General features: G+C 39.9%; 1 protein-coding gene across 5 annotated transcripts in view; it reads left to right on the top strand.

The window, feature by feature from the left end:
* ARHGEF28 (Rho guanine nucleotide exchange factor 28) overlaps positions 1 to 22,095 on the top strand; it is a 272,376-nt gene that overhangs the window by 121,346 nt on the left and 128,935 nt on the right. For 4 of the 5 annotated variants that reach the window (XM_023538177.1, XM_023538179.1, XM_023538175.1 and 1 more), the window contains 5 exons: positions 1,641 to 1,824; positions 4,183 to 4,363; positions 7,382 to 7,454; positions 18,668 to 18,720; positions 19,295 to 19,355. In XM_023538177.1, the coding sequence (XP_023393945.1) occupies positions 1,641 to 1,824; positions 4,183 to 4,363; positions 7,382 to 7,454; positions 18,668 to 18,720; positions 19,295 to 19,355 (552 nt within the window). The remainder of the gene's footprint in view (positions 1 to 1,640; positions 1,825 to 4,182; positions 4,364 to 7,381; positions 7,455 to 18,667; positions 18,721 to 19,294; positions 19,356 to 22,095) is intronic. The other variant, XM_023538180.1, reaches the window with a different exon arrangement.

The raw sequence follows: 22,095 nt of genomic DNA, 5'->3' as shown, positions 1-22,095 counted from the left end.
ACCGTTTAAATGATTGACACCATACTTACCTTTATCAATGGTATTATTCTAAAAGGGAATGCAAAAAGTGCAGGTGCTCTTTTTGGTCATATTTTTCTTAGAAGAAAATTGTGTCCTGTATAACCATGGGACAGATTCTCACCAGATTCAGATTGGGACCTGTGACTTAGAAATTCCATCCTGGTGTGGCTGGTTACAGTCGCACGCTGACAGGTGTGTTGGGGAATGTACACACTTGTGTTTGTTCTGTTACCTGATCCTAACAACTCTCTTCCTGATTATTATTTAAGAAGGAAATAAATTGAAATGATATACACATGACTTGTTGGGAATCTATGAAGAATAAAACCCTGCTTTCTAATAAAACAATTTTAAAGACCAAAAACTTAAAGGATAAACTAGTTAAGGATAAGTTCTATAATAGCCAACATAGCTCCTTTTGAAGATATCAAGTATATTAAACAAATGTCTGGTGGGGGTACACCGCCTTGTCTGTTTTTAGATGTTTGGGCATTTCATATATCATCTTACGGGGCAAGAGGAGTCTGTGTTGTGTCACACAGATGACGGAGCAAATGCATGGTGAAGTCGGTGTCATTTCACTGGGAAAGCTCATGTACATACTTAAAATATAAGGCCTTTTGTTCATTGATCTAGATATAGAAATCGTAGTATAAAGTAATTAAAAATGTAAGCAGTTTTCTTTTGCATCCATGAGCAGTGGAATATTTCCTGGTTGTTTTAAACCAGGGCTTTGTTGGATGCTGGCTCCTCAAATAGCATCACGACCACCTGCTGGTGTGACAAAGCTGAGTTTATTGCCTGGTTTGGTAAGGGAGAACTCCACCTCCATGGATCCTTAGCAGTGCCTCAAATGGGGAGGCAAGAGTAGAATTTAGTGAGAATTTAAGTTTGGTATAATGAGGATCTTTTCATACAGGGGACGGGGGCTTGATTAGAATTGGGTAGGGATAATGCTATAATCGTTAAAAATTGGTTTTAGGACTTAAACTGCATGTCAAGGGGTGTGTGACAAGGAAAAGGCTGAACTTTTAGAGAAAGCACTGGGGTGGCTTTGGCAATGCTGACATAATTCCTGGGATCTAGTAGATGGATGAAAGCACCACCATGAAGTTTGAGAAGGACCATGATCTCTCATTTTCTGGACATGTGAAGCCCATTTCTGTCCCAGTTTCTCATCAGGGGAGAGCACCTCTGAGGACTAAGTGTGGAAAATGAGGCTTCTTTACAGCATTGGCCTCTGAGACTGTCTTGCTGGAGTAGCACCATCTCCAAGGACACCTTGGAAATTGACAGTGTCTGTTTCCCAAGGATGCTCTGTTCCTAGCATTTGTTCTTCCCGATGACCTACCTTACTGCAAGTGAGTGAATGTGAACGAATGAGTACCATAATTGTACCAGGGGTGAGCAGACCTGACTCCAGCACCTACTGGCTACCTGACTTTGGACAAATCACTGACCTCTCCACATCTATTAAATGAAGTGCTCGAATTAGATAGTTATGATGGTTCCTTTCAGCTCCGTCATTCTTATTATGTCTAAATACATGGTCTCTGGTAAAATGCATGAGACAAATTTTGTAAACAGAGGGACTGATATATGTTTGTCTTTCTTTTCAGTTATTCTTCCCAGAGAGTCTCTCCTACACCTGGCTGTGAGATGGGGCTTGCCTAAGCTTTCCCATTTCCTCGTGTGCCTCCCTGGGGGTGTCCAGGCCTTGGCTTTACCCAATGAAGAGGGTGCCACACCATTAGACTTAGCTTTGCACAGTGGACACTCCAAACTAGTTGAAGACATCACAAAGTGAGTGGTTACCTGATAGTTTCTCTCTTAATCTGTTTCTATAAAGTCTGCCAGACATTATGAAAAAATTAAAATGAAACCAAAAGCTAATGTTGGTTTATATTTTACCATTAATTCTTATGTGTAAAATACAGATATACGTGTAGGACATAAACAGATAAACAGATATATTTGGTATTCACACTTCATGAGGGAGAAGGAGTTGGGGAAAAAGTCTCAAAACGCTCTATAGGGATGTATAATTAAAAAAAGCAAATGCCTAACCCCTACTTATCTTTCAGGCTTCAGCTTAAGTGTCACTTCTTTAGAGAGGCCTTCTATGTTATAGTCTTTTGTGATTATGATTAATTCACAGCAATAATTGTAATTAAAATTAATAATCCACAATATTAATTATAACTTAGAATTTTACATATATAGTGATCATCTGTTTTATATATGTCTCCCTCCTAAATCATTTGAGGGCTGAAACTATTTGTTTTACTCACTGCAGTGTTTGGCACATAACATTCATTGAAAGAATATAAATTGTTGTTGAATCAATGAATAACAGATAAACCCGAAGACACGATGTAGCCATTTGGGTGGTTATCAGGATCTAGTGAAATCATGTAGAATAAAAAATTTGTCAACTGTAAAGTTTTCTGTTTATGATGATATCCACGCTTGCAATGAAAAATGAATGTGTCGTTTGTTACTTAGAATGGTTCAGATGGGTCAGTATTTTTAAATGAAAGGAGGACTCATATATAATGATTTTCTTCACTTAACATGAGGGAAAAAAATAGATAAGTGGGAAATTACATTGAAAATTACAAAGTACATAAATATTAAATATTGTCAGCATTATTATGGCATTAATGGACTGTTTTTTTTTTTTGGTTTGGCTCATAGAATGCAATGTAATTAATTTATGGACATATGATGCATAAGTGGACATTAGAAGTAGAAGTCAGAGCTTTCTGTTTTTTTTTTTTCCCCTCATTTGGTCAAATGACCAGCAACCAAAGGAAGAGCCCATGAACAGGCCCCTTTCCTTCACTTTAATATGACCCCACTTTCTTGGCTAGAAAGGGTAAGGCAGGACTGCTTTCTTTGACTTAGTCATCGTGGGTAGTTCAGTGTTGCATCGAGGTCCTGGAGGCTGACTTCTTCATCCTTGGTAGCTTTGTATCCTTCTACTGGATCCAAGACCAGACGATTTTATGTGTTTTAAATGTTTACACATTTAATAAATCCATTCATGGGTGGTATTGGAAGTAGACTGTAAGCTAAATTCTAATATGGAGCTTCCATTTTCTAAATTAATAACAATGATCTGATTGCTCAGGCTCAGAGTTAGTTTGACTCAATGGGTTGTCGTTAGCATAGGAAATTGTCTCCTGGAAGATTCTGGAGTCCCTGGCAGAGTTTGGGGAGATGCCCCAAATCTTAGTGTACAAATACTCTTCATGGATCTCTTTTTGTCATTCCGTGTGATGGAGATGACATTTATTTGATTGGAAGTACACTATATTTTTGTAAAGCAAACGTTCACTAACGAAGTGAGGTCCTGGAAGAAGAAATAGGCAGACTGCTAGTTCTGTGATGTGAGGAATCGGGGAGCAATCTGTTGGAATATGACATGCTGAGCTGGGCAGTTATCTGGAAGCCATTCGCATTTTCCTGAGGCTCTTTTACTGTTGCTATTATAAGCCACCCAGAATATTGTGATACGAGTCATGAAGCCTACATATAGCTAATAAATGTGCAATTGTTAGCCAAAACAGAACAGAAAATAAGCTGATATTCAAGAATTTAGTTTGGGAATGTACTTCCTTTGTTTATGATTGTGTTCAAGAATACAACACGATCAAATTTATGCATATTCTAATTTGCATGAGAAAATGGTTTACAACAGTGGACCAGTGTGTTATGAATATCTTACTTGTTTGTAACATCCAAACCTCACCATGTTCCCTGGAGATCATATCTGTTTTCCACTGTAACCACCTAATAAACTGCTGGTTGCCAGCTAATTGCTGCTACATGCGGCCCCATTAAAGAGAGAGGCATCTTTTCATATTGAAAGGAGAATGAAATACTGGGGTAAAGTACGTTTAAAAGTCAGTACTGTTTCGCTATTTATATAAATCTTTAAAGTATATAATATACATGCATGACTTTTCCATTGACATCTTCTCTAGGTAGTAAAAGAAAGATGGCTTCATTAGGCTCTATTTACATCATCTTTTGAACTTATTGTCAGTAGTGGCTTTTGAGGATCGTTCTGCCAGTCTGATTTGTAATATGAGAGTCACTGGGATCTTGGGGTTGGTGTCTGAAGCTGCGCCTGGGTTTTGATTTGTGACGGTTCAGTTTCCAGGGCAGACGTTCCCCTGGCTTCTCCCGTGTGCAGCTCGGCGAAGATGCCATCCTGCAGTACACTCACTCGTCAGAAATGCTGACCTTGACGCTTAACCACACAGCCGAGCATTTGTTGGAGGCAGATATTAAACTCTTCAGGAAATACCTTCGGGATAGAGCCTTTATCACTAAGGTTTGTGCCCGGTTATTCTGGTATGCAATAACACACTCCTTGGGTGTGCAGGCAACAGTCATTGTTTTGGGAACAGTGTTTTTCTATCAGAAACTTGCGGGCCATGGAATTGCAAATTGTGTTACATCAGTAGAATGAAGATTATTATGTAATATTTTGGCAGTAGAAGGTAGTAATTCACATAGTATTCATGTTTCCTTTACTTGTCGTGAGCCAGCCCTGCCAATGTAGGGTTTTAATATTCTAATATTGGATATTCTCTATGAATTTATTGATTGTATTATAATTCTTATTTAAAGCAGTTGCATTTAAGGTTCTTTTACATGTATAGTATCTACTTGTGAGGCTTCTTATGGCTTAGATTTAGTGAAGCATTTGTCCCACTGTACAGATTCTTCATGAATGGGGACTGGTCATTTGAAACCAGTTCTTTTTCAAAGAGGTTTTCCCCACTTCCACCATGGTCCAAACCCCAGCATTGAGTGCTATCATAGCATGCTCATCTCAAGGTTTAAAATGTTTCATCTTTATTATTTTTATTTATTTATTTTTTTGTGGAAACTGGAAGAATATAAAAGTAATTATATCTTTTAATTATTATTAAGCAAAATGTTATTTTGAGTAAAAGAACTTGAGTTAGTCTAGTTGACAGTACTCAGGAGTATAATGGCTTTGCTCACCAGATCTTGCAACTCCCGTGACTCAAGCACGTCCATTAATAAGGCACAGGTTTCATGACTGTATAGAATTTACAGAATAAATATTTCAGGAAAATGATATTATTATTATATATCGCAGTTTTTGTAAAATGTTTGCTTCATAAAATTTAAGATTTTGCCAAAAACACTGCATGTAAAATAAAGATTATTGTTGGCTTACTCCACATAGGGTTTTATTTCAACAATTAAAATGAAACACGCTCTTCAGAATATAAACTAAATTCCCTAGTTAGGTTTTAGGAAATTTAGTGTATAATTTTCTGGCATACAGTGTTTCCTTATTTTGCTTAAGGATACTTAAGTATCGTTTAAAGATACTAAGCCTTCAGCAATACCGGTGGCTTCTCCCCCAGGCTCCTAGATGCAGATATTCCTGCAGGCAGAGGCTTGGCCTTGAGAAGCAGCATTGTTCAGCATGAGCTTTGTTCCCAGCAGCTCTACTGGAGCAGAGCTCAGCGACATGTGTGTTCTTATAAAGGACACTCTGACCACAGCATGGCCCCTGGTGACAGAACTCCTAAAAAAGATAAGAGCATTCTCTGTGTATAACAAGAACCATTGAACTTCCTTTTCATTATTAAACTCTCCAGCTTCTTAGGTTGGATTCATAATTTCTGATAACACATTTGAGGTAACACTGATGACCCTGGGGAAGATTTAAGATGAATAAATCTAAATACATATTATCAATTTCCTTTTGCTAAGTATTTATTGTAGTGGACTTTACAATAAAAAAGACCAAATGGTAACTTTCCAGTTACTTAGAGATTTTCATTTTGTGAAAAACACTGATAAAATTTACTTACGATAAAACATTGATAAAAGAATCTGTTGCAATGCAATAGCATTCCTCTTTTTAATTCCTATTCCGAGTCATGGGGCTGGGTAGTGAGTGAGGAGACCTGGAAGGGAACAGGGCTGAGATTCCTTAGGATGACCAAAGTCATTAAATTTTTTTTTTTGTCTATTTCTTACTTGGTTAGATGTTGTTTTAAATGTAAGCAGATGATAATTGTGATATGGGTTGTTCACACTAAAGCTTTGCAATTTCAAGTAACACGTGTGAGACTGTGTATAATAATAATGTATTTATCTTTATTAAATCTTAGATGTCTAAAAGTCTGTTTTTACATATGACTTTGACCTCGTGGACTAATTTATTCTCAATGAACCATAGTGTATCCTCAGTCCAAGGAGGCATCTTCAGTTTCAGGGTTTGGACATTGCTCAGTTATCTGCAGCCTTCTAGAACAACAACAATAAAATCTTGCTGCAAAGTTTGCTTTTCTATATCCAAGAGTCATTCAGGTGATCCCATTCAGAAGCCATACTTATTCAGAGTTGTAAAGGATTCATGTTATCACATTCTATTATAGCTGACACTGGTAGATTGATAATTTATAATAAACATTAAATGTTAAAAAATGACAGGTCGATGCTACATATCCAAGCTGTGAAGATAGATATTAGGAAATTAAATAATTGGCAAAAATCTTAGCTATACCTTTTAATCATGTTTTAGTTCTTTCCTCATTAGAGAACTTTTTCTGTTAATCAGAATGCTGAGAATTTAGTTCTTGGTACACTGAGCTTTCATCACATGCCCAGGTATATTTAGGGGTCTGTGTCAGTTGTAAGGTTGGCTGCCCAAGTTTGCTCATGTGTTTGATTTGGAAGATGAGCCGTTGCTGTCTTAGGCTGCCTTACCATTTGACACATCAGCACACAATTCCATGTTTCTTCACGTTTTCACTGGTGGTGGGGAATTCCACTGAAAAGAAAATACAGAGGGTTTGAGGAGGGCAGCTTCTTTCTAAGGCTCACAAAATCAGTCTCAGCCAGTGCCAGCTTGCAGCCCAAGGCCTGTACTCATCCTGGGTCTTCCCTGTGATGGTGGTCCTACCCCATCGCTGGGCCTCTAAGATCCCTGTGTCCTAGCATGTGGATGGGGGTTGGTATAGGTGGGCAGAGTAAAACAGTAGCACTGCTTTCTGGTTCCAAGACTGTCCGTTCTCTGTCTCCTCTTTTGCTCATTCATGCACCGTGTTCCTGAGAACCTTCTGGTGGTTGTGACCTGGGGAAGCGGTTTAGCTTCAGGGACAGTTTTGGCCCATGCCTCTAGGCTGCCCACATCTCTTACTGTTACTGTTGGGGGCTGCCTATCTTGTCTACCTTTCAGGTCATGACTCTGGCCTGTCCCAGCTCTGAGATTCTTGAATGTGATTTTCATCTCTTTGTTGCATATTGGAAGCCTCAAATGGTATTCAGTGATTTTTTTTTTTTTTTCTTGCTTTCTTAGACTCTTGAAGAGCAAGAAGCCAGGCCAGAGGAAAAACCAGATATGCCCTCCAGCGCTGCAGAAGCCAAAGAAGGTATGCATGCTCCTTCTTTTTCCATTGGGGAACCCAGAACTAACTAGCAGGACTAAGTAGCTCACTAGGGGGTTCAAGTGCACGGTGAAGCAGAGCAGGAACCAAGGAGCTCAGAAGCAAGATCAGGGTTTTGTAATACAACAGAGCCCCTGGGTCCTCTGACAGCATCACCCAAAGTGTATTATTTTTCCGCTTTTTATTCAGTTAGCATTTACCGAGAGCCTTTTGCCAGGCCCTGATCCTCCCACATTCGTGATCTTCAGGGCGTTCTCCTGACACACAAAGATTACACTCCCCTCTTTCCCAAGTTCAGTTTGTTCATTCCATTCAGTTCTTCATCACTCGCTTGTTCTTTAGCTTGTTCCACCTCCGTGGAACCTCTGCTCTGTGCTGGGCAAGTGGATCTTACAGAGGATGGTGTTTCTGTGGTAGTGTGGGTTGGGGAGCAGCTCTCGCATGTAGGTGTGAGGGATGCAGGCTGTTAGTCAGAGTACATACAATCCTACTCAACCAGGGTTGTCCTATATAGCGTTTCGAAGTCCTGAGGGAGCTTCAGAGACTGAAGGTAGAAAATTGACTCAAGGCGGGAGTCCTTATGAGAGGTATAATTTTTATAACAAATTGTCAGTACTCTGTTTCATGTTGTCACACATGGGATCATGTTGATGCCACAATTGCATGTAACACCCAGCTGATTTGCTGGGACATAGTGCTTTTTCATTTTCTCCAACTTGGCAGTTTATCTGGGCATGCAATCTCTACTTCAGATCAGGCTCTTTCTTCTTTACATACATAAAGAAGTCTGATCAGTTAGTGAGCCCTAGTAACACACACAAGTTTGGCCTCTAGGGAGCATTCTTACCTCTGTTCTTGAATAGTCCTGTATTTCCAGTGCAGAATAGATTGTTTTGTTTGTTTGTTTGTTTTATTTTCTAAAATACAGTAGTTCCAAGAATCTGACCACATCATTATGTCTTCTAGGGTTGTTAGGGCAGAGATTTTATATATTGAAATGCATATTATCAATTTCCTTTTGCTTTATATTTTAGAGTATTGTTTTTATTTTTTGAAATTGTATGTGAGGATAGGTTTATACATATTTGGGGTAGGGATATGTTATCTATTTAATTTCAGGATAGTGGAGGGAACATTACTAAATATCTGTTAGTATAAAGAGACAACAGTCTGATAGGGCTGAGAACCTCCATGTTAGATGCTAAGGTTAGGGAGAAAAAATAGAACGAGATCCTTGTCCCTAAGCCTCCAGTGTTAAAAGCCGGTCAGCACCTTTGATTCTGTTTGTAATTAGCAACATAGAGTAGTTGCATTCCAGGTATTTGTCAGGTAGAAGAATCTTAAACTCTTCTCCCTCGTGTTTGTTAATAAGTCGCCTTGGAGAAGGAAGATTTGTGGTGAGTTGTTGGAAGCCTGTGTGGCCCGTCCACATTGCACACATTCCTGGCTTAAGCTGACCAGCTGAGCTTTCTACCCAAGCTGCACCCTCTTGAGCCCTTCACAATTCTCTCCTGGGGGTGATGTAATGGCTGCATTAAGGGAGCTGCAGCCTGCCCTGCCCACCCGAAGATGTGGTGGGGAACTTCACGCTTTCTTCTGAAGACCTGTAGGGGAAACCTCTTTCTGGTCTTATGTCAGGAATGCTGGCTTCTTAACCGTCGGCTTGCTTTACTGCTCTAACTGTAACTGATTAGGTTTCTTGCTTCTAGTTGGCTGATAAAAAAGTTGGAGCTAAATTTCTAGCCAGCTATTTGCAGATGTGTAGGGTAATGCTGAATGCATTTTTGAATTACCTTTATTTCTTAAGCTTCACCTTTGCTTTTTCGTTTTTTTAAACATCAACTTCTGTTTTTTACTTAACGTCTTGTATATTTTTCTTCCCTTGTAATCTACTTTCAAACTAATTTAGAACAAAGTAAGATCTAAATATGTACTTAAATTCTAAGTTCTTGCATTTAAGGGTCTGACAATTTGAGATTGGGGTAGAAGAACAAGCTGTTTTAGCACATTATGATAAATGCTATAGGAGTAATATGTCTAAAGCACTACAAGAACTCTGTGGAGTGTGATGGTGGAGTAGTCAGGGAAAGCTTCCTGGAGGAGGTGACCCTGGAGCTGTGCTCTAATAGGGGGAAGGGAATTTAGACAGTGGAAATATTTGCAATACAGAGTTCTGATCTAGATGATACTTTGGGGGAAATGCATGAAGTATAGGGATGTGCGTGTGTGCGTGTGTGTGTAAGATGACAGGAACATAGGCTTGAGAGGGAGGCAAATTGGCAGGGCTTGTACACAAAGTGAGGAACTGGAACTCCACACTGACAGCTCTAGGGAGCTGCTTGAAACAAATCAGGTTAAATTATTATTTTAGAAATTTTACTCTTTGAGAGTGTGGAGATGGACTGGAGAAGCCAGAGGCTGCTGGAAGTCATGCAGAAGTGAGTGTTCCCCATCGCAGTGCAATGAGATTGGAGAGGTAGGGACAGATTGGTCCCCATTTGAAGGTGCAGGATGTCAGGCTGGTGTCAGTGGTGAGGAAAAAGGGTGATTCCTCCATTCCTGGTGTGTCCCTGGGTAGTCTAGGCCTTATGGAAGCAGAATAATGACAAAAATGTACTCGGTTTTAGACAGGTTGAATCTGATGGGACTTGGGGACAGCCAGGTTAGTACAGCTGGCTGCCAGTTGGACTGAAGTCACTCAATCAATAAGCAAAAGAATTTGGACAGAGACTCAAGTTCCCTAGCTCCAAATAACTAGTGTGTGTATTTTATGGACCTTCTAGAGAATGTATTTACTTGTATATGTTTGGAGGACATGTTAGAAACTATATGCGTGTTTTAGCAGAAGGCAGTATTCAACTAAAGTGAAAATATTCAATTAGTTTTTATTTGTTCATAAGCCTGGAGGCAACACAGTTGGGAAAATGAAACATTTTGAGCATAAGAGCTTGCTTTTTTCCCCTCTTCCTTTAAACCCCAAAAGCAAACTTTCCATTTGAGATCTACTAGAAAGTTCTTAACAGATCATGTTTTCTCTTCCTTCTAGAGCAGTGGGTCATGGGGGGAGCTCTAAGCTCATATCTGTAGTTGCCATTGATTAAAAGACTATAATAACTTTAGCCTGAAAATTTACTGTGCTGTCTCTGTTAGTGTGATAAATGGTTTTATTATTGTCTATGAACCAATTATGTTCCCATAATTTCATGATTGTAATTGTACTTCCAGAATAATGGGAAGCTATTCCTAATGAATTAAATGGCCAGAAAGTCATCTCGTTTTTAATAGGCCGAGACGAATAAACTAGTTATTAGAATTTATTAATCCACTAACTGACTGTTTTGTCCCTTGTCTTCTTTGTCCTTATTTTGTGCTTCGCGATCCTATTCTAGAATTTCCTGAAGAGCACCAATCTTACCCTGAAAAATACAGAACACCAATTTTACCCTGAAAAATAAGGATTCTTTGGCCAGATGAGTAGAAAATGCTATATATGAAATGCCCCCTGTTGGAGATTGAGAATACATTGAATGTTCTATAGGTTCTAGAAAGTCTTGCAGTCAAGAAACCTGTGCAACCTTGTTTAACCTAACAGTTCTCTAAATTGATCATGGAAGAACCTCTCTTTTTCACAGTTCTCAGCATCTCATGGCAGTGGTCTGTGGAAGGAATTTTGGAAATGTTGTTTGTCCTGATCTTTACTGATCCTGCCCTTCATAGACCTTATTTTCTCCCTTTTCACTGTCACCTGCATTCTCTCCACCCTTAACTACAGTGATGCTCACATGGGGCAGGGACTGCTCATGGTCACCTTGAAAATTCGGATCACGCATGCCTGGCCACACACCCCTCTTCACTTTTTGCCTGGGAGGCTATTGTCTGCCTAGAGTCTATGGGGCCATAAAACAAGCAGAACCACTGCAAAACCATTGACCACTAAATGAACCCATTTTCTTTTTTTATTCTTTTGCAGTTTTTAAAAATCTTTGTCTGATTTGCTGTCATAACTTTTGTGTCACTGGTCTCTAACTTTGTTGGCTTCTTCCTATTAATTATCTTCCATATTCTCATTAACAAGGAAATAGGAAGTTGGGATTGGAACACGTGTTCCAGTCCTAAAGAAGAGTGGGCAAAACTATTTCCTTCAGGTGGAGGCAGCAGCTCCAAGTAGGCTCAGAAGAGTTTCCTCCTCATGATCTTGTGGAGAAGGCAGAGGAGGCCATGGATCCAAAGGCAAGACGCAGTCTAGGGAGTCTGATGTGAATTCTGTAGGCTTGTTTACTTATCCATTTAATAAACATTTACTGTGTGCCCACTTTGTATCAGGCACTGTTCTAAGCATTGGTGATATAGCAGTAACCAAAATGGCAAAGGGAAAAACCCCTGATCTTAAGGCATTGACTGTCATTTAACTTCACTCAAGCATTTGTTGAGTGCCAGGCACTGCTCTATGTGCTGGGGCTGCAGCTGCGAGCTGAGCAAAATTTGTACACTCATGGAGCCCACATTCCAGTGGTCGTGGAGAGAAATATGTCTGGGAGTCAAGAGTCAATTTCTCCCATTTTATACATGAAGAAGTGGCAACACAGAGAGGTCACATAACTTACCTGAGGTGATATAGCTTGTCCAGGCGGTCTGAACTCAGATGATGAGTTCTTTTACCTGCGGCACTATAGAACAACAACCCTTACATAACCGACTATTTATCTACATAGTGTTTGGTCTGCTGTTCTGAAGTTCTCTCCAGCATTTGTCTGATGGAAAAGTGCAAAATTGGAATCATTGCCTTGAAGTGAGCTCTCTTCCACGTGGCTGACCTGTCTCATAAAGTCCTTGTGACGGGAGATTTGTGACCCACATGCGCAGACATGTCCTGATGACACACACCAGCAACAAGCAGACTCTGCTAAAAACCTCAGCTCTGCCGTGAACTGGCTTCTGAGCATTATGCAAGTTACTCAGCTGTGTTTTCTTTTATGGAAAATGGCAGAGTGGGAGTGCCATTTAATATTGCATAGTAAGGCTTAAATGAGAAAATATAGATAGAGCACCTTGACTGGTATCTGACAACTGGTCAATTCTCATTATGAGTGAAGTTGTAATACGTGGCTAGAGTGGACTTACTGGTGATCATGTGTATGTTGAGATACGAGGACATAGCTCTTCATGCTGCAGTGATAAGGTGAGCATATTTTTCGCTTGAAAATTCTTTAGGCGAGAGTGCAGCACTTCTCTGTGTGCTCTGAGTGAGATGTGAAAAGGAAGTTGTGTGATGGAGTCTCATTATTTGAATATCTGCTCTGAGATATTATTGGGAAAACAAGAGGGCTTTTACCCATGCAGAATTTCCGTTCTAAGATTTTTTATTTTAAATACTCTAATTCAGTGTCTTTTTAGAACTGTTGAATATGGTTCCAATGTCTTATCAAGATGTAGGTCCTTTACACCAGGATGACTGGGACCTGAGGTGTTGGGGATTTAGGACAGCATTAGGAAGGCTGTTCTGCAGTGGGGATTATTCAGTTGGATACGCAGCTCTTATCTGAACCCGAGTATAGAATATCCCTCCAAGGATTTGATCAACATTGTTCATCTGAGTCAGGTATTTTGGAATTTTCAAGACAATTATAAAGCCTACTCAGAGAATGTACTTCCCAGCCCCAGGAAGTGATTTGTGATTGTTTCTTGTGTTGTGCATAGCGGCTCAGCCTTTCCTGTACTTTCTTTGGAGACCGACTTTGCCAACCTGCTTTCTCCTCTTGCCTACAGGAGGAAAAAAGTTTCATCAGGAACAAAAATAGAATATTAAGCCGATATGATGCTTATCATGTATATTATTATAATAGTATTTTCTCACACAAAAAGAAAAATTCTCTTCCTTGCCTCCTCCAGTTTATCACAGAATTAAAGAATCATAGTTTGAGCTGGAAAGAATCTGAGATTCCTCAGAACTCACCTAGATACAACAAATTCTGTTCCCATTTGCTATGGTTGCTTTGTTCCAGCTGTGTCAGATTAGCAGGCCGTGGGAGAAGGAAAAGCATTAACTAAGTATATCAACTAAAGAGTCTAATGTGGTTGAAATAAGCTCTAGTAGGAAACATAGCAAAGGAGTTTCTTTCCTACATTAAAATAGAATCTAAGTGTGAAGTCTTGGGGACATAAAGGTATTCCTAAGTCAAAATTGAATCTTCATCTCTTTGATAGATGACTTTCCTCATTTTATTCAAGCAGTTGAGTAAATTAGAAAAATTATGCCCTGATCTCAATTTGAAATATAATGATTTAGAGCTTCTGCTTAGGTTGATAGTTGCAACTAGATTTTTGGGCTGAGGTTATCGTTTTTTCCTCCTATGAATAAATTCTTTACTGCTCGAGATTTTATGGAGGTTAGGGGGATTGCACACTGTAGATGTAAAATATATATAAAATATATATATTATAAAAACATTATTGAGTGAAAAAATATATAAAAAACATATGTGGTAGAGTTACCATATGACTCAGTAATTACATTCTTAGATAGGTACTCAGGAGAAATGAAAACATAAATCTCCATAAAAATCTGTACATAAATGTTCATAGAAGCATTATTCATAACTGCCAAAAAGTGGAAACAACCCAAATGCCCATCAGCTGAGGAATAGATATATAAAATATGGTATATCCATGAAATGGAATAGTATTTGGCAATAAAAAAGAATGACATACTGATATATTACAAGATGGATGAACCTTGAAAACATTATGCTAAGTGAAAGAGGCCGGTTACAAAAGACCACATACTGTGTGATTTCGTTTATACGAAATACCCAGAATAGGTGAATCCCTTAAGACAGAACATAGATTAGTGGTTGCCGCGGGCGGAGTAAGAATAGGGGCAGATGGGGAGAGATGGATAGTGAGTGATAATGGGCATGGAGTTTCTTGTTGGGGTGATGAAAATGTTCTAAAATTGATTATGGTAATGAGTGCATAAGACTGAATATATTAAAAATCATTGACTTGTACACTTTAAATGGGTGAATAGTATGATATTCAGTTATACCTCAATAAAGCTGTTACAAAAATATATGCACAGAGAGGAGTATATACTAAAACATTAAAAGGGATTTTGTTGATTTTTTTAATAGTCTTTTTCAAATGTTATCGATTACTTTTTTGGCTCAAAAGAAGTGTTACAAATAATTTAAAAACTATGTATTTCAAAAAAGATGTCTTAAATTCTTTTGGAAAGAATGCAGAATACAAATGTAAAAATTATATCGTAAAAGATAATACATAAAAATTATAGAATATAATTTAAAATTAAAGTTTAATATTCTACATTATACATAATATCAGAATATAATATCAAAATTATATTGCTGGAAGGCAGGAATCTCTTCTCTCACCTTGGCATCCTCTCCCTGGCTGTTGATGCTGCAACTCATTAGGGACTGGACTGAGCTTGTTGAATTGAGTGGAATGTTGGGTCTTATGGGTTAATGGGGCTTATGTTGGTATTTCTATAGATAGATGCCTCCTTGTCTCTCCCAGTCTATATTTCTCTTGGGAAGGCCAAATGATGGTTCTTATTAGTATTCCCACTTGTAGGTAAAAAATATAATTGGGATATAATTGGGATACTGAAACAGAAGGTCAAAGTGTTATCGTAGCCTCTGAATTAAGAATAATGGAAGTTTTTCAAATTTGTTTCCTTCATCATTTTAATTCTCTGGCAGTTGTGAATTGGACATGCACACTAGGCTAAAACATTAAAGTGATATTTGCAAGTAGAGTTGTTCTAAGTGAAACACAAATGCGTAACTGCAGAGGAAAGAGTGGATTTACAGAGCTGGAAGGGTGAAAGGAAGCAAGGGGAAAAGCATTCATCTGTCTGCAATCTGGTAGTTCAGAAGTTGTGATAAAATAGTGCTAGTGTTGGAAATGTTTGAATTAGTAATTCAAAAAAGTGAACAATTTTTCCTTCCCTGGCCCAACCCCTCAGCTTGCCTAATAATCCACTACATCTCATCAGCTGTTTAGGCCACCAGATCCAGGTGGAAGAGACAAGCATTTATTCAATACCTGTAATGTACTAGGCACTCTGCTTGGCACTGGGGATACAAGTGTCAAGGCCAAGAACAGTTTGGACCCAGCCTTTCCAGAGCTCACAGTCGCTTGGGAGAGAAAGATTCAGTCAAAGACTGTGAACAATCCTAAGAATTTCTCTGGGCATTTGTGGGGCAGGTAGAGCAAATTGAGAGCACGACCCTTGTTTCCAGTTGTGCTTTTGACACTGCCCTGCAGATCTAACCCGGTGACTGTGGATAGTTGAACCTGAGGGTGGGGATGAAACAGCAGTAGTCATCTGGCTGCCTCTCATCATGATTCTTTTTTCCTCCTTCCTGGGGGAGGGGTTGGATTACACAGCAAATGTAAAGGAAAATACTGAGCATCTTATATTTTTTGATATAAGCTTTTTGTTTTCTTAAGTCTAGCCTCTGTGGTCTCATTTTTCAAAAGGAGATGGTAGGCTGTGCCCAGAGTTAAGATCTGTTAGGCTAATCTGTTTCTTAACGAGACGCTGGTATTAATCTTACAGCTACTTAACCCTTTTTGGAAACCTTGTTTGCTGGTACAGTGTCACTGGCGATCGTGAAGATTAGAGATTATTGCTTGTTCCATTATAGCTTGGCGGTAACAAATATGTTTATGAAGTTGGTAAGTCTGATTTAGAGGGTGTAATCCTTACTTCTGGGTGGGCCTCGAAGGGAAGATTAATAGGCCTTTAAAACAGAATAGCTTGGAGTTACTGATATCATTATCAGTAATGATATCAGTAACTGCTGAAGGTTTCTATAGCAATGAGTGGTTTGATTGCACTGTGCAGTCAGTGGTGTAGTGAGTGAATGTAAAAGGATCCCAGTCATTTAGCAGAAACTCTCCTGGAGCAATCTAATTAAACACCAGTAGAATGAGTACCAAATTCTTTAAAAAGTTTACTGTATAGACCTAGATTAATTAAAGATATATTATTATCCTGAATTTATCCACTGCCACAAATATCTTTAATGATTTTAAGATAAAGATTTGATAAATTTGAAAGTTATCTTTTAAATGATGAAGTACAGATTTAATGAAGATTTGTTTATTTTAATACAGTTTGAAAACAAAATTACATTAGACTGTAAGGAAAAATGTAGGCTGGCAAAGAAAAAAGACTAGATTTTTGAAAGGCATGGGAAGCCATACTGCCAAGGGTGAGTGAACACATTCTTTGTTATTGCAAGCTGGATTACCAGATGATATAGCCTTCCTTATTAGCAATCTTGAATAAAATGTGTACGATTCTTCTGAATCGCTACTGTAGGTTCAGAGTTCTTTAGAAAGGTAGAATCATCATAATTTAAGAGCATATGGTCTGAAATGGCTTTAAGGGAATATCCTCTAATGGACAGAATAAAAATGTATATGTCTCTTGATGCCTTTGTAGATGTGTCTGTTGAAACTGGTTCTGGTTACCATCCCTTCTTTTTTAATACCTTGGTGATATCTTCCCCACTTACCAATGTTTAGGGTTTGGAGTCATACATGTTTCAAAACAAACCCCCTACTATGTTCCTATAATATGGTAAACAACATAGTAGTTACTTCACATAAACTTTCAGCATCTGTGAAGTGGGGTGAAAAGCTTTATCTTAACTTAGCGTTTTGGACTTTGGCACTTAAACAGCAGGCTTTTGAAGGGCGAAGTTGGCCCATTTGGATATTCATGTTGCTGACTGTGTTGCAGACATTACTCTGCTGCCACCTGGAGGTTGTATATGGGGTGTACATCTAAAAGGTAGGCGGGGACCCGCGGAACAAAAGCTGCCCAGGCTGGATGTTAGCTATCACCTTGTCCTTATTCCTTGTTGAGGTCGGTTGACATTGAGACTGTTACCTTTTTATTTTTCACTGTAGAGCTAAATACACACTTTGAATTCAAGAACAATATTACCGTAGAGTATAAATATCTTATTGTTTGATATTAGGCAAATTCAAGACTATAGTTATATAGATTTTTAAAAACACATGCCAGTGAGAAAGTTGACTTTTCTGCTCCATCCTTGCCTTAAGGTGTAAACCAATACCTTATACTATTTCTAAACAGAAACATGGATGAAAACTCCTGACACTGTTGCCAGGCAGTGAAAATAAATCCACTTGGAGATTTGAGGTCTCTGGTGACTTAAATTAATAGGAGTGGCAATGTGGAGTAGGGAATGTATAGCTAAGGTACCTGCCGGGAGAACCGAGAGGTTGTTTTGCCAGAACTGGCATCAAGCAGGGCCATGGGGGCAGTGGAGGGGAGGGGTCCAGGGCAGGGCCTTGGGGCCCACAATGTTGTCTATTAATACAGATTTAGGGCAAATATTCTTCACTGTCTGTTCTTGCTAGGAATGTCCAACACTTTTATTTTCTCTGGATCCAAACCTGCTTTTGGTGGTTATTTCAACTACAGTGGCCCTTGTTTACCAGCAATTGAGTGTTTGGGAAGAGAACCAATCAGTCAAGGCACAGAGAAAAATACCCCTTAAGTGAACCTTCCTGTTCATCCCAGAACATCCTGACCAGCGATGCTTCCAGGAAAGCCTTGATGCAGAAAGAGGGCACCCGGCATACCTGGGGCCGTCAGTGCTCAGCCTGCCACTGTCTGAGGTTGGAGCCCAAGGGCTGCGCTGTTATTCTCACCTTTGACCAATGCCCGAGGAAAGGCCGAACCTCGTCTAGAATGAATTATGCTTTTTTGAAGCATATGAAATCTGTGGTATTTGAGGAAATAGACATGTGGGATTTCTTCAGGTAGGCACAAGTCATGTGCTGTTTTGCAGAGCCTGCCTTCTGAATCAAGGGCATTTATTTAGTTAATCGTTTTTTTCTCCTATCAGGATTTCCTGTGAGAGCTCCTGGGCTTGTTTACATCTTGGTCCACACAAATAATACTGGAGCGTGAGCAGTCAGGTTATGAGATACTCTGTTCTGCTAAGAGTCGGTTTTTAAGGAGCTTCATCCAAAAACCTGGCTTCGCGCAGACGGCGCCTTGGCAATTCATTTATACTTGTCATCTAGGTTTTTTTTTTTTTTTCCTCTTCCTCCTCCTTTTTTTTTTTTTTTTTTAAATCTTAATAAAAACTTCTATCAGCAGATCCTGATGAGAATTATTCCTCTTACAGAGATTAAGAATTTCGTGTCCAGCAGATCACCGCCTGAGCAGGAGGATGTGAAGGTAATGATTCCCTGCCCCTCTTTGTTCTCTGCACTTCTCTCCTGAGTTGGAGTAGAAGTGAAGATCTAGTGGTAATCCAGTTCTTTTAAAAGACCAGAAAAACCCAGGGATGTGCCCTAAGTCACATTCAGAATAACCTGAAACGTTGTTTCTTTTATTGAAATTTCCATCTCTACTCTTTGTGACCATACCTAGCTATCTTTCTGGGTTGTAGCTATGTATGCACGATGACTTAATACATTTTCCAAAACAATTTTTTTTTGAAGGTTGATAGTGATAGCTGTTTGCCAATAATGCGATTACTAGAGTTAACCTGGGAGAGGTTCTCTGAGAATAATGTACGGATAGCTTACAGACATGTTTCAGCTTGGGACAAATCCTCCCCTCATTTTTAGCTCTTAAATAATACTGATTAAAGACAAGACTAGTTTTCTGTTTATGTATGGTGATGTATGTAACGTGTCTTTACCGGCTGAGGTTGTTTTTCTAGTTTACTAAAATAAGGAAGCGTTAGTGTGGCACATAGTAATTTGTTTGTTTGTTTTTTAAAACCACCTGACTTTATCTTTTCCAGTATACGAAAAGCCTGGTGGTTCAACTGAATGAACATGAAGACCAGGACAGCCTAGATTTGGGTATGTTCCAAAATATTGCTTTTCCTTGCACTCATAGGGGTATCACAGTCCCAGGTATACAGAAGACAAGAAAAAAAATAGTTTAAAATAAAATCTTTCTTCCTGAGAACCTTGTCTATTGCTTGAAACCCACCCAGATAAATTTTCTTTGCTGCATCAGTTACAATACTGACTTCAGGAGTTGAGTCTCCACTGACCATCTAAAAAGCAAAACAAATCAAAGCAAAACAACGAAAGCTTTTCCTGAGCAGTTTTACTCTGGCTTGGGACTTGTCATATGTTCTTTGTTATTCCAACGAAGTAGGCACTACCAGCTTCAGTTTTGGGGTGAAGCAACAGTCCAGTGGCGGAGAGCGAGTGGTGGAGTGGAGACTCAGAGCTTCCTTCTGCCTGGCCCAGGAATCCCTAAGCTTACCACCATAGCATTTTGATACCCAGTGGGGTCCCCTTGGAGCTGAGCCTGTGTGATCTTGTCCCTGGTCTCAGGAAAAGACCAGATGCTTGTGTGACATGAGTGTCCTTCCCAAGGCACCAAGAGCTCCCTTGGCAAGGAGAAGGTAGTCCTCCCGTGGACTTGGAAATTCTCATCTGCTTGGGCGCATTCCAGGGCACAGCTCACTGAGGGCACCTCCCCAGGTCTCTTCCTCAGATAGTTCATAATTCTCCAGGGCTAAATTGGGCTCCAGAGTCCTCGTTTGAGTTAGAGCCTGATGAAGCTGTTGCAGGATTGGAGGATATATGTAGGCTGAGCTATCAGCAGATGCCTCGTCTGGGTACCTGGATGGTCTGTGAAGGCCTCTGGGGCTGATAAGTGGACAGCAGATAAGCATGAACTTTCCTAGTTGGTTTCTTCAGGCTCAGCAAAGCTGAGACAGCTCATATACCTAGAAAACAAAAGGGAGAAGCAGTTTTAGGAGTTGCAGAGGGTGAGGTGGTGGGAGTGGTGGTATTGGTGGTGGCGGTGAAGTGCCCAAGCTGTTGTGAAATCAGGGAAAACCAAGAAAACACCCAAGGTGAGTTTAACAACAACTGTGGGTGGGCCTGCAGAGCCTCGTGGTGAGGGGGCTCACTGGAGGCCAGTGGGTGCTGTCGGCACGTTTGACAGGCATGCAGCAAAGCAGTTACAACAGTTAGGGAATCATGAAGAGTGAAGCAGGGTGACGGGGAAGTACCCCTCAGCGTCGGTCGGCTGTGCTGCTGGTAGCTTGGCCACCAGCCAGAGGTGATTTGCTGCATCTCCTTGCGTGAGAGACTACTGAAATTGGAACAGAAACTTAGACTGTACCCAGCAATAAGCATACCTTTAATATTTCTGCTATAAAAGGTAAGAGGAATAATTTTCTTCCAGAAGGGAGAAGAGGAAGGAGATATGAAAGCCAGCTTCTCTGTGTAGATGATTGTTGTGGGCCACTGAAGCCAGGAGCATAGCTGTTGCTCATGCATACAGCAGGAAGTCTCAGCTACAAATTGCATCATGTTCCTGGGAATGTTAGCTTTGAAGAATGTTTACCAAGACAAATTGCCGGTGGGGGAGGAGTGTTGGCTGTTAAAAGTATGAGATAGCAGAATTATTTTAATTTTAGGCTTTAAAAACTCACCCCATTCTCAACCTGGTGCACTAGCTGGGCGAAGAGAACACGTGTAAAGGAAATTGTAGCGGCCTGACCTACCTCGAGTGTTCTGTCAGCAACATCATTGTGTCCAGGGAGGATTATAATGAAGGGTTTGACAGAGACAAACGGGCATGACGTTAATCCAGTGACTTATGAAAGGGCCAGGAATGATTCTTCCTTGTGCTAACATTTGCTTTTTTGTTTATTTAAACTATTTGGATTAAGAAAGTCATCTGACTTCATGCAGAGAAAATGAGAATAGATTTTAAAAGAACCTTCTGAGACAGAAAAGGGGGCAGCAAGCAGTGAGCAATAGTCGGATGGTAAACTGGAGTCTGGAACTGGGAATGGCTTTTTCCCAAGGCCACTTCCACACGTATTTTATAGGTGCTTATATTCTGCTCAGTCGACACGGAAATGCTGACACATGTAGGTTGAGGTACATGTCTTTGCTGACTTGTATTATTCAAACTGGTGTGATGTGAGTTTAGTGTGATCTCATAAGCTAGCTACATCAGTGCCGTTTCAGTACAAGTTTCCATGATAATGGACATATTCTATATCTGCACTAATTAATGCAGTAGTCAATAGCTGCATACGTTTATAGAATATGCGATGTGTGGCCGCTGAAGAACTGCTGTTTTAACTTTATTCAATTTATTGCACTGGAAGTCTCCTTTCCATTGTTGTTGACCCATCAGAGCATCAAGAATCATACCAGCCATTATTAGTTTATACACCGAAAATGTTGATTGGAGGGATACTGTCCGAGGTGGATAACAGTAAGCTCGTCCAAGCCAGTGCCCCTAGCCACCTCAGTAGTGACAGTAGCATTACATTTCTGGTGAGTCCAGCAGTAAGGGCTCTGCTCTCTGTGGATGCTGTAAGTGCCTGGTGCTTTACTCAAAGAGGAGAATATCAGTTGAAGGGCTGGGATCCAGTTTTTTTTCTGTCGCAGTGGAGAGTGGGGCTCCTCAGTATGTGGTTCCTTCACATTCTAGGCAGGTAGACTGGGGGAGGGAGTAAAGCATTTGGAGGAAATGGAAAAAGAGAAAGTAGTTAAAATGGATCAATACAGAAATGATCAAGGAAGAAAGAGTCCATCTGGCTCAAGGGTCCATTTCGCC

The sequence above is a fragment of the Pteropus vampyrus genome, unplaced genomic scaffold (assembly GCF_000151845.1).
Source record: "Pteropus vampyrus isolate Shadow unplaced genomic scaffold, Pvam_2.0 Scaffold213, whole genome shotgun sequence".
NCBI lineage: Eukaryota > Metazoa > Chordata > Mammalia > Chiroptera > Pteropodidae > Pteropus > Pteropus vampyrus.
The sequence above is the reverse complement of the archived record's forward strand: the minus strand, read 5'-3'. Positions and strand labels throughout refer to the sequence as shown.